Source organism: Schistocerca gregaria, chromosome 3, assembly GCF_023897955.1.
Source record: "Schistocerca gregaria isolate iqSchGreg1 chromosome 3, iqSchGreg1.2, whole genome shotgun sequence".
In the NCBI taxonomy this organism is placed as follows: domain Eukaryota; kingdom Metazoa; phylum Arthropoda; class Insecta; order Orthoptera; family Acrididae; genus Schistocerca; species Schistocerca gregaria.
The window spans coordinates 84,453,920-84,466,985 of NC_064922.1; the positions used below are offsets into that span (position 1 = coordinate 84,453,920).

Sequence of the window (13,066 nt, forward strand, 5' to 3'; positions counted from 1 at the left end):
GGATGCCCCATTGTGGCCGGAGTTACTGTGCCCCCACTGAGAGAATCTCTGCTCTTGTAGACCAACACCTTCAATCTATTACCCGGAACCTATCCTCCTATATAAAAGATACGAACCATTTCCTCGATCAATTCTCCACAGTTTCTTTCCCTTTACCACATGGTGCCCTGCTCTAAAAAATTTAAGAAAACATTTATCAGAAACAAAATACATTAATATAGGGGTCCCGCAAGGTAGCATATTAGGACCAATACTGCGCCTGATTTACATCAATGACTTTCCCATCATTGTTACTCTAGGCGAAAAAATTCCCTTCACTGACGACAGCAATATTGTAGTCACCGAGAAAACAAGAGAACGTCTTGCAAAGAAAGCAAATGAAACTCTCAAGGAACTTTATGATTGGTCAAAAAGTAATAAACTGACATTGAACATAAAGAAAACAAATGCCATGAATTTCAGTCTGAAGAGGAAAAATGATGATGTTAAAATAAATGTAGATGGCACCTCTATAGACTATGAAACAAATGCAAAATTTCTAGGAATGAATACTGATTCTCAGTTGAAGTGGAGTGAACACACAAAGGTACTTGCTAACAGAATGTCATCAGCATGTTATGCCCTTAGAATCCTATCATTAGTGTGTAACATGCAGTGTCTTTTAGTTACATATTATTCATATGTACACTCGTATGTAGATTATTCATATGTACTATGGCATTCTTTTTTGGGGGACAAATGCACAAAATATGAACACAATTTTCAAACTCCAGAAAAGAGCCGTAAGAATAATAACCATAAATACTAGTCCAGTTCATTGTAAACATCTGTTCAGAACATTGGGGATTTTATCTGCTCCATGTGATTACATTTACCAGTAAGGTGGACACACCAAAAATAACATTTGTAATTATTGCACAACAGCTCTGTCCATGACCATGCAACAAGAGATATACTCAACTTCCATTTACCAAGAACAAATAAACATAAAACTCAAAACTGCGTTTTCTACCAAGGAATAAAACTGTACAATCAATTACCAAAATAGATTGAAGAAACTGGAAAAATACACCAATTTAGAAAGACAGCTAAAAAGTTATGCAATACATTTTATACATTGAAGGATCTTAGCTATTACAGAGTAGGGGTTTGATAAAAAATGTTATACAAATTAATAATAATACTAATAATCATTATAAACTATCCAACATTCCACATAACGCCCTCACTTTATGTATCTTTCCTTTCTCCAAATACTTACCCCCAAGCTATGCATGGCACAATACTAACACCTCTTCCTCTTTCTGAGCTCAGCATCTCGCTCATTATGGAGGGATGCTGACTCAGTTTTTCAGAATAGCAAATGGGAAGTTGCGGTACAGAAAATGGCCCGGAGATCACCAGTGTGTGTGTGTGTGTGTGTGTGTGTGTGTGTGTGTGTGTGTGTATGTGTGTGCGTGCGCATGCGCGCCCGTGTGTGTTGTGAGTGAAGTGTTATGAAACAATGTGTGTATGGTGTGTACAGTGACGGATAGTGAGATATGAGTGAACAATGTGGCATTACATTATTAAATAAGATATTTGTAAAACAAGCATTGTATACCAGGAGTAAATCTAATGATTGTCTCTAACTAGAAGTCTGTAAATATATGTGTATACGAATTACCTTATTTTAAATTGATCTAAATTTGTAAATACTTTGACATGTCCTATGTCCTTGTAAAAAGAGTTCTACGGATGAATAAAACTACTACTACTAGCTAGAATAGTTTGAGTCTGAGTGAGATGATTGAAACGTAAGATTACGCGTGTGTTCCTGTTCGACGTTGCAACCTACCTCCGCGCCTCCACGTATTTCTACCGAAATGTCTGTCATTCAAAGGCGACGATTGTGTGCTTACACTGCCAACATTCCCTGCCAAAGGACCAAGCTGTATTATGAGTGTAGTACCTTAATGACCGAATAAACCGACTGCTATAGTATCGTAGTAGCCATCGTTGAACGCCGTATTTGGTTTCGTTGTTGATACTTATAAATAACGCAGGTAGTAGCTGAAGCGCTTGAAATCTAAGTACGTTGAACGCTTTTGCACTGTTTCCAATTGCTGTCAGACAATATAACATTTAATGGGTCTAAAATGTGAATAATCGATATGATTTACACAGTTACGCAGAAAATTTCATTGACTGATAACACTGCGTGTTGTTTGTTGCTTCTGTTTTCGCTGATACAGATTCTCTGAACTTTATGTTGTCACCTATTTATCGGTGGTAGCGACAAAAATGAGTCAATACCGGCTGATGTCACTGGATTTGTATCGATGCAAGTATTCCTATTACTATCATCTCGCAGCGTGAGTATTACACACTGCCATAAATACAACGTTTTTAGTTCGTATGTTTTTCCATTTATATGAAAATCAAATATAGATAACTGTGTTCAGAGATCAACGGGAAAGAAAAAGTGGTGCGCTTTTACCAGTTTTGGAATGTTTCACAGACATCATGAAAATAATTTCGTGTTTTACGCAAATACAGACAAGCGTATCAAACGGAACAAAACTTCTCAAGTTATCAAAAACTATGAAAATGAATACAGCATGTTTCAGAAGTCCTGAAGCATTTTAAAATATTTATTGTATCCGAATGAGTAGCATATAAGTAACAACATACATAATTTAAAAGAATAAACTTGTACTTTATTTCTCACTGTAGATGTGATGTATAGGTCTATATAAACACATACAAAAGTTTTGCATCACCTCGGTTCCAAGAGTTTCGGAACTTGTACAGAAAATTGGAATAGAGATCAACACAAACATTGTTTCCACCATTTTTATTGCTCACGAAAACCACACATTACATGTTGTACCATCATACAACGAGACCTTCAGAGGTGGTGGTCCAGATTGCTGTACACACCGGTACCTCTACTCAATAGCACGTCCGCTTGCATTGATGCGTGCCTGTATTCGTCGTGGCAGACTATCCACAAGTACAGCAAGGCACTGTTGGTGCAGAATGACCTATTCCCCAACGGCGATTCGACGAGAGTGGTTGGTGGGTCACGTCGTCCATAAACAGTCCTTTTCAATATGTCCCAGGCATGCTCGATAGGATACATGTCTGGAGAAGATGCTGACCACTCTAGTGGAGCGACGTCGTTATCATGAAGGAAGTCATTCACAAGATGTGCACGATGGGGGCGCGAATTGTCGTCCATGAAGACGAATGCCTCGCCTACATGCTGCCGATATGGTTGCACTTTACGTCGGAGGATGGCATTCACAATAAAATGGTTGAAATGGCTGTGACCACTATGGGACTTGACTGCTGAGGTCATCAGTCCCATAGAACTTAGAACTACATAAACCTAACTAACCTAAAGACATCACACACATCCATGCCCGAGGCAGGATTCGAACCTGCGACGGTAGCGGTCGCGCGGTTCCAGACTGTAGCGCCTAGAACCGCTAGGCCACTCCGGCCGGCGACGGCATTCACATATCGTACAGCCGTTACGGCGCCTTCCATGACCACCAGCGGCGTAAGTCGACCCCACATAATGCCTTTCCAAAACAGCACTCGCTGGACTGTGTGTCTAAGGCGTTCAGCCTGACCAGGTTGCCTCCAAACACGTCTCGGACGATTGTCTGGTTGAAGGCATATGCGACACTCATCGGTGAAGAGAACGTGATGTCCATCCTGAGCGGTCCATCTGTACCGCTGCGTGGTGTCGTGGTCGCAAAGATAGACCTCTCCATGGATGTCGGAAGTGAAGTTGCGCATCATGCAGCCACAGTTTAAGTCGTAACACGACGTCCTGTGGCTGCACAAAAAGCGTTGGTCAACATGGTTGCGTTGCTGTCAGGGTTCCTCCATAGGTATCGGTCATCCACTGCAGTATTAGCCCTTGGGTGGCCTGAGCGAGGCATGTCATCGACAGTTTCTGTCTCTCTGTATCTCTTCCACGTCCGAACAACATCGTTTTGGTTCACTCCGAGACGCCTGGCCACATCCCTTGTTGAGAGCGCTTCCTGGCACAATGTAACAATGCAGATGCGATCGAACCGCGGTGTTGGCCGTCTAGGCATTATTGAACTACAGACAACTCGAGCCTTGAACCTCCTTTCTGGTGGAACGACTGGAACCGATCGGCTGTCGGACCCCCTCCGTTTAATGGGCGGTGTTCCTGCATGGTTGTTTACATCTTAGGGCGGGTTTAGTGACATCTCTGAACAGTACATGGGACTGTGTTTGTAATACAATATCCACAGTCAACGTCTGCCTTCAGGGGTTCTGGGAGCCGGACTGATGCAAAGCTTTTTTTGATGTGTGTATTATATGGTCGCTAGGCGTCATCATAATGAAGATGGCGATTTCTGGAGCTGAGAATGATTTCTGTGTGTTAAACTGTGACAAAACAAAGGATGCATCGTGTTTGCAACGAAAATTTAGGATGAAGAATGGGAAGACAGTGCCATCCAGGAAAGCAATTTACAGTTCATATGTAATGTTCGTTGAGTCTGGATGTTTGTGTGACAAGAAAAGTGGTTGGCCAGGTGTGAAAGCAAATGACATTGAACGAGTTGGAGAAGCTTTCACATTGTTGTTGTTGTGGTCTTCAGTCCTGAGACTGGTTTGATGCAGCTCTCCATGCTACTCTATCCTGTGCAAGCTTCTTCATCTCCCAGTACCTACTGCAACCTACATCTTTCTGAATCTGCTCAGTGTAGTCATCTCTTGGTCTCCCTCTACGATTTTTACCCTCCACTATGCCCTCCAATACTAAATTGGTGATCCCTTGACGCCTCAGAACATGTCCTACCAACCGATCCCTTCTTCTGGTCAAGTTGTGCCACAAACTTCTCTTCTCCTCAATCCGATTCAATACTTCCTCATTAGTTATGTGATCTACCCATCTAATCTTCAGCATTCTTCTGTAGCACCACATTTCAAAAGCTTCTATTCTCTTCTTGTCCAACCTATTTACCGTCCACGATTCACTTCCATACATAGCTGCACTCCATACAAATACTTTCAGAAATGACTTCCTGACACTTAAGTCTATACTCGATGTTAACAAACTTCTCTTCTTCAGAAACGCTTTCCTTGCCATTGCCAGCCTACATTTTATATCCTCTCTACTTCGACCACCATCAGTTATTTTGCTCCCCAAATAGCAATACTCCTTTACTACTTTAAGTGTCTCACTTCTTAATCTAATTCCCTCAGCATCACCCGACTTAATTCGACTACATTCCATTATCCTCGTTTTGCTTTTGTTGATGGTCATCTTATATCCTCCTTTCAAGACACTATCCATTCCGTTCAACTGCTCTTCCTAGTGCTTTGCTGTCTCTGACAGAATTACGATGTCATCGGCGAACCTCAAAGTTTTTATTTCTTCTCCATGGATTTTGAAACCTACTCCGAATTTTTCTTTTGTTTCCTTCACTGCTTGCTCAATATACAGATTGAATAACATCGGGAATAGGCTACAGCCCTGTCTCACTCCCTTCCCAACCACTGCTTCCCTTTCATGTCCCGCGACTCTTATAACTGCCATCTGGTTTCTGAACAAATTGTAAATAGCCTTTCGCTCCCTATATTTTACCCCTGCCACCTTCAGAATTTGAAAGAGAGTATTCCAGTCAACATTGTCAAAAGCTTTCTCTAAGTCTACAAATGCTAGAAATGTAGGTTTGCCATTCCTTAATCTAGCTTCTAAGATAAGTCGCAGGGTCAGTATTGCCTCACGTGTTCCAACATTTCTACGGAATCCAAACTGATCGTCCCCGAGGTCGGCTTCTTCTAGTTTTTCCACTCGTCTGTAAAGAACTCGCGTTAGTATTTTCCAGATGTGACTTATTAAACTGATAATTCGGTAATTTTCACATCTGTCAACACCTGCTTTCTTTGGGATTGGAATTATTATATTCTTCTTGAAGTCTGAGGGTATTTCGCCTGCCTCATACATCTTGCTCACCAGATGGTAGAGTTCTGTCAGGACTGGCTCTCCCAAGGCCGTCAGTAGTTCCAATGGAATGTTGTCTACTCCGGGGGCCTTGTTTCGACTCAGGTCTTTCAGTGCTCTGTCAAACTCTTCACGCAGTATCGTATCTCCCATTTCATCTTCATCTACATCCTCTTCCATTTCCATAATATTGTCCTCAAGTACATCGCCCTTGTATAGATCCTCTATATACTCCTTCCATATTTCTGCTTTCCCTTCTTTGGTTAGAACTGGGTTTCCATCTGAGCTCTTAATATTCATACAAGTGGTCCTCTTTTCTCCAAAGGTCTCTTTAATTTTCCTGTAGGCAGTATCTATCTTACCCCTAGTGAGATAAGCCTCTGCATCCTTACATTTGTCCTCTAGCCATCCCTGCTTAGCCATTTTGCACTTCCTGTCGATGTCATTTTTGAGACGTTTGCATTCCTTTTTGCCTGCTTCATTTACTGCATTTTTATGTTTTCTCCTTTCATCAATTAAATTCAATATTTCTTCTGTTACCCAAGGATTTCTGCTAGCCCTCGTCTTTTTACCTACTTGATCCTCTGCTGCCTTCACTACTTCATCCCTCAAAGCTACCCATTCTTCTTCTATTGTATTTCTTTCCCCCATTCCTGTCAATTGCTCCCTTATGCTCTCCTTGAAACGCCGTACAACCTCTGGTTCTTTTAGTTTATCCAGGTCCCATCTCCTTAAATTCCCACCTTTTTGCAGTTTCTTCAGTTTTAATCTACAGGTCATAACCAACAGATTGTGGGCAGAGTCCACATCTGCCCCTGGAAATGTCTTACAATTTAAAACCTGGTTCCTAAATCTCTGCCGTACCATTATATAATCTATCTGAAACCTGTCAGTATCTCCAGGCTTCTTCCATGTATACAGCCTTCTTTTATGATTCTTGAACCAAGTGTTATCTATGATTAAGTTGTGCTCTGTGCAAAATTCTACCAGGCGGCTTCCTCTTTCATTTCTTTGCCCCAATCCATATTCACCTACTACGTTTCCTTCTCTCCCTTTTCCTACTACCGAATTCCAGTCACCCGTTACTATTAAATTTTCGTCACCCTTCACTATCTGAATAATTTCTTTTATTTGATCATACATTTCTTCAATTTCTTCGTCATCTGCAGAGCTAGTTGACATATAAACTTGTGCTACTGTAGTAGGTGTGGGCTTCGTATCTATCTTGGCCACAATAATGCGTTCACTATGTTGTTTGTAGTAGCTTACCCGCATTCCTATTATCCTATTCATTATTAAACCTACTCCTGCATTACCCCTATTTGATTTTGTGTTTATAACCCTGTAGTCACCTGACCAGAAGTCTTGTTCCTCCTGCCACCGAACTTCACTAATTCCCACTATATCTAACTTTAACCTATTCATTTCCCTTTTTAAATTTTCTAACCTACCTGCCCGATTAAGGGATCTGACATTCCACGCTCCGACTCGTAGAACGCCAGTTTTCTTTCTCCTGATATCGACATCCTCTTGAGTAGTCCCCGCCAGGAGATCCGAATGGGGAACTATTTTACCTCCGGAATATTTTACCCAAGAGGACGCCATCATCATTTAATCATACAGTAAAGCTGCGTGCCCGCGGGAGAAATTACGGCTGTTGTTTCCCCTTGCTTTCAGCCGTTCGCAGTACCAGCACAGCAAGGCTGTTTTGGTTATTGTTACAAGGCCAGATCAGTCAATCATGAAGACTGTTGCCCCTGCAACTACTGAAAAGGCTGCTTCCCCTCTTCAGGAACCACACTTTTGTCTGGCCTCTCAACAGATACCCCTCCGTTGTGGTTGCACCTACGGTACGGTTATCTGTATCGCTGAGGCACGCAAGCCTCCCCACCAACGGCAAGGTCCATGGTTCATGGGGGGGGGGGGGGGGGAGTTTTCACATAGAGACGGCAAAATCTCTAAAGTGAGTTTGACGTGAGTTGGAAATGTCAACAAAGACTGTGTGGCGTGTTTTGCGTAAAAATATTAAACATGAAACCATAAAGCCTGCAGTTAGTACAAAAGTTATATCCTAAAGACAAAGACCAGCTATTCGAGTTTTGCTGGACATTGCAGGTCGGAGACAAAGGTGTTGTGAATTCGATGATTTCGTCGGACGAGGCAACATTTCATAGAAGTAGGAAAGTAAACAGCCACGACTATAAGATTTGTGGAACAGAAAACCCGTAAAACGTTGTTCAACATGAGAGAGATTCACCGAAGGTCAATGTTTTTTGTGCCATGTCTCACAGGAAACTTTATGGGCCTTTCTCTATTAAAGAACAAATTGTTACTGGATAGTCCTTCCTTTAGATGTTGCAGAATTGGTTAACGCCATTCTTACAAACTGGCTCAGAGAATTTTGTCCTTCTGTCAGATGGTGTACCCCACATTTTCACCGTGATGTTAGGGCATATCTGAACACAGTGCTATGCAGGTGTATGATTGGTCGTGTTGAAGCTACAGACCAATGTGTGCTAAAAAGGGCTCCTACGTCACCTTTATGAATTGTTTTTATGGGGTTGTGTAAAGGACGTTGTTTACGTCTCTCCTCTTCCAGGCGATGTTGTGGAATTGAAAAGGAGGATTGAACGAACAACAGCCACAGATTCGGAAGACAGTGTGGCTCGTGTGTGGCAAGAGTTCGATTACCGCGTCGGCGTTTGTAAATTCCCACGTGTTTCCCACGTCGTGTGTATGTGAAGTGAATGTTGTTGAAAAATAAACTACAACTTTACTCTTTCAAGTTATCCATATTGTTACTTCGTAACGCTACTACACACTTTCTGGCGTACGATATAGACGGACGCGGTAGACATTGTACAGGCTCTTATCAACAGTCATTTGCGATGTCAGCAGTATTGTTTTTCCATGATTATGTTACAGTAAAGGTTATATGTATATACTGCAACCAGTCACAATATTTATGGATTATTAATTTTATAATCTTAATTTATTTGCAGTGCGTGACACAGGTGTTCATCTTCAGCCATCAATGAACACAAAATACTGTTTACGGTACTAAGACTGATACTGACTACATTATTCTATGATCTGAAACTAAAAGAGACCCTCGCAACTGGACAACAAACAAGCGATAATTTAATTAATAGAAGCCTTAGTAAAACTCTTTGGTGTCAGAAGACAGTAACAGTGTTTTCTTACGGAACGTACGATATCAATTGTGAATGTGATGACAACTTTAGACCGGGACGACATATTCGGTTCTAAAAGCCAAAAATCCCTATTTAATAGCAAGTCAGACGATATCGTGTACGAACGTATTTTTTATCATTTGTATGGTTTTGGTTATTCCGTTCAAAAATTTACAGTTAGAGAACTCTCTTTTATTCCACTGTTCTCTGTGGAATTTTTGCATCAGTAAACTGAGTTAGTCTGCAAGGAAAGGCGGTTTGTTCATATTTAGAATCAACTCCAGGCATCAATATCGTAAGAGCTGGATGGAGCACATGCAAAATGTGATAGCCAATTGCAAGAGGAAAAGGGAAAAGAAATAGTACAACGGAAGCCATTTACATCAAGACATATTTACTCGTCTTACCTTGAATACAGCTCTTGGTTTCCAACTAGGCTGAAATGCAGCATGTAAGCACAAAAACGAGTAAGATGTGCGAAACCGAAGTGGTGATGCAATTGCAGTTATTCTTTGTAGATTTAGAAACCACAACTGTGTATAATAGAACTTACATCAAAACTGGAGAACTCGGGGTTTCCAGGAGGTCCTGGTGGTCCAGGATTTCCAGGTATTCCAGGCATCCCATCGCGGCCAGGCTCGCCTGCAACCAAGGATTACGCAGCTACATTAAATTTCAGAAAAAGGCTGCAAAATTAGCGGCATACCGAAGGGGTTAGCTGTGGATTTGTAAGAAAGCTTCTGAATGGAACCCTTGTAATTGGCAATGGTAGTCATGACCACTGATATATCATACAGAAAGATTTTATTGATAGAGTTGAGAAATATTTTTTTCAAGCGGGCGCTTGAAATGCCTATAAAATTGTGAGAATGGAAGTGCACCAGCGCACGATTCCTCCCCCTCATTCCCCCCTCCCCCTCCCGCTCCCCCTCGGCAGCATTTGTAGATTTAGAGACATCTATTGACAAAGTTGATTAGAACACATTCTTTGGAATTAAGGCGGCGAAAGGTTGCCTACTCATCTCCCGTCTCATAGACTGGAACGACCTGTGTCTGTTCAAAAGTTCAAATGTGTGTGAAATCTTATGGGACTTAACTGCTAAGGTCATAACTTCCTAAGGTTACACACTAATTAACCTAAACTATCCTAAGGACAAACACATACACCCATGCCCGAGGGAGGACTCGAACCTCCACCGGGATCAGCCGCTCAGTCCATGACTGCAGCGCCCGAGACCGCTCGGCTAATCCCGCGCGGCGACTTGTGCCTGTTTCTTGCTTGTTGTTCGACCCTGTGCAGTGTAATGTGCTTGGATCCTTGTTGGCATAGTATCCACAGGATGGTTATCACTGCTCGAGACCGCCCCACTCGCCAACGGCGGTCTTCCTGAGGTCATCCAGTGTGTAGGGAGAATTCTGGCGACGTTTCCACGGGACCCAAACACGCTCACTCGGGTGGATGTTAGCAGATACGCGGGTCACTGCATTCAGGCTATTCCTGGCTACTGCAGGATGGCGTTCACGACGTGGGCATGCTGTGCTCGTGCATTGTCAAATGGTTCATGTGGTGTCACCGCCAGACACCACACTTGCTAGGTGGTAGCCTTTAAATCGGCCGCGGTCCGGTAGTATACGTCGGACCCGCGTGTCGCCACTATCAGTGATTGCAGACCGAGCCCTGCAACACGGCATGTCTAGTCTAGAGAGACTCCCAAGCACTCGGCCCAGTTGTACAGCCGACTTTGCTAGCGTTGGTTTACTGACTACATACGCTCTCATTTGCCGAGACGACAGTTTAGCATAGCCTTCAGCTACGTCATTTGCTACGACGTAGCAAGGCGCCATATTCAGTTACTGTATGTCTTCTGAACAGATAATATTGTGAATCATGTACCGTCAAGAGCGACGTTCATCATTAATGGATTAAAGTTAAGTATGAAACTAGCTACGTCCGCTTTCTGAATTCTAATTCCTTGTCATGTTCCAGACCTCACGTCAGTATAGTTCTTCCCTCCTCACGCCAGCCTGCGTGAGCTTAAAAGCGTGCATTTCGGCCTCCTCTAGTAACACGGTGTTGGCCCTCCTGCCAACCCAACAATTCAAATGGCTCTAAGCGCTGTGGGACTTAACACTTGAGGTCATCAGTCCCCTAGAACTTAGAACTACTTAAACCTAACTAACCTAAGGACATCACACACATCCTGCCCGAGGCAGGATTAGAACCTGCGACCGTAGCAGTCGTGCAGTTCCGGACTGAAGCGCCTAGAACCGCTCGGCCACCATGGCCGGCTCGTGCACTGTCGCTTTGGAAGACAAACACCAATGCCCAAACTTCAGTTGCAGGGATGGATGATGAGTTCACTCATCCTGTCCTGATAATGTACAAATCTCAAATTGTCGTCGATAGTGATGACAGGTGGCCGACATTTGTTGTACATGGTGCCAACACAAAACGTGGCTGAACTCCTAACTGCTGAACTCGTGGCACTGCTGCCCGTCTGCCTCCATACTTTCATACAATGATCTTCAGTTGTCAGACAAACCCAGCACTCGTTGGCGAAAAGACTCTGATACACATCACATTGTAGATATTTGCTAGTCCAGTTCTTCACAAATCACGGCTTTGCCAATTTGATCATGTGGACGTGACAGTGTAGTGCCCAAGTTAACACATCCCTCGCAGCAGTCTCCAAGAATACTGTGCGCAGTTCTGTAGCGTTCTCCACGGTTTGTAGGCAGCATTCACCAGCTGATGTTACGGTTGGCTGCAGGCAACCACTACGAGGCAGATCTTATGCAATACTTTATGTCTGGTGGTAGCGGGTGAATGTCTGAATGGGAAACTCCCTTCTCTGAAAACCCTTCTTGCTATAAAGACACAATGGTCACTAGGTCTATGGTTGAAACGAACTTCAAACGCACATATGTCTAAAAACTTAGCACTGTGCAGAAGCCGAATGTCCAGTTCACGGCTGGATACGCATTGCTCCCTCCTGAATGCACTGAGAATTCACATTTAGTTTTACCCCTACTACATGCGCGGCTGCAGTTTGACCACGATAAGTTGACTCTTCGCTCTGTGGCTGTCGCGGGTCCCGCGTTTTGGATGCCGCGGGGAGGGAAGCGTTGAGGGGAAAGCGTCGCCGGCTCCTTCTCACAGTGCTGACACCATTGCACGTGTTTAGTACTTACACGAAAGTAGGGACAGTACGCGTGGCAAATGTTCCTCTTAATTGACACGTGTATCAGAACGGAAATCACCTTATTTGTTGACAAGTTCACTTACTAGTTTTACCTACAAACTGTGTACTATCCATTTATCTAAAATTACTGGAGAACTTCAATATCATTGTAAATAATATTTAGCGTCTAGGGACAGGTTAATGTTGGCAGCCCTCGGAGACAAATGAATATCTTTCAACTAGTACCGATTTTCTCCGCCACTGGCAGAACAAGTAAAAAACGGTTGGGATTTTCCTTCCCAAAAGAGTACTGAGAAAGAGGTCTCTGATTAAATAAAAAATTATACGACTCTGGAGGGTGGTGACAAATTTTTCTGTGTAGTTTGCAGCGCGTCACGTGACGTCGGACATAGGACGGGCATTTAAGTGTGACAAGGCAGTGGACAACACGGCAACAAGATCGCCTGGGCCGACGAGGCACATTACAAGTTGGTGTACACCAACGACACAGTATGAGTACGACGAAAACCACAGTTTTCATATAAACTCTGCAAAACACTGAAAAGCCCATAGTAGAGGGTAGTTCCCACGGAAACCATGCATTAAGGCTCCTTCCGGTTTCATACGTGTATTGAGAGCAGAAAGAATATTTGCTTAAGTGCCTCTGTGTACACGGTAACTAGTCTGATATCGTCTTTATGCTTCCTTTGAGA

At 43.1% G+C, this 13,066-nt stretch overlaps 1 protein-coding gene across 6 annotated transcripts in view; it reads right to left on the reverse strand.

Moving 5' to 3' along the window:
- Nucleotides 1-13,066, reverse strand: part of LOC126354686 (collagen alpha-1(XVIII) chain-like) — a 2,024,079-nt gene that overhangs the window by 145,722 nt on the left and 1,865,291 nt on the right. For 4 of the 6 annotated variants that reach the window (XM_050004491.1, XM_050004489.1, XM_050004493.1 and 1 more), the window contains 2 exons: nucleotides 9,725-9,813; nucleotides 9,579-9,608 (listed from right to left, as the gene is read on the reverse strand). In XM_050004491.1, the coding sequence (XP_049860448.1) occupies nucleotides 9,579-9,608; nucleotides 9,725-9,813 (119 nt within the window). The remainder of the gene's footprint in view (nucleotides 1-9,578; nucleotides 9,609-9,724; nucleotides 9,814-13,066) is intronic. The other 2 variants (XM_050004490.1, XM_050004494.1) reach the window with 1 other exon arrangement.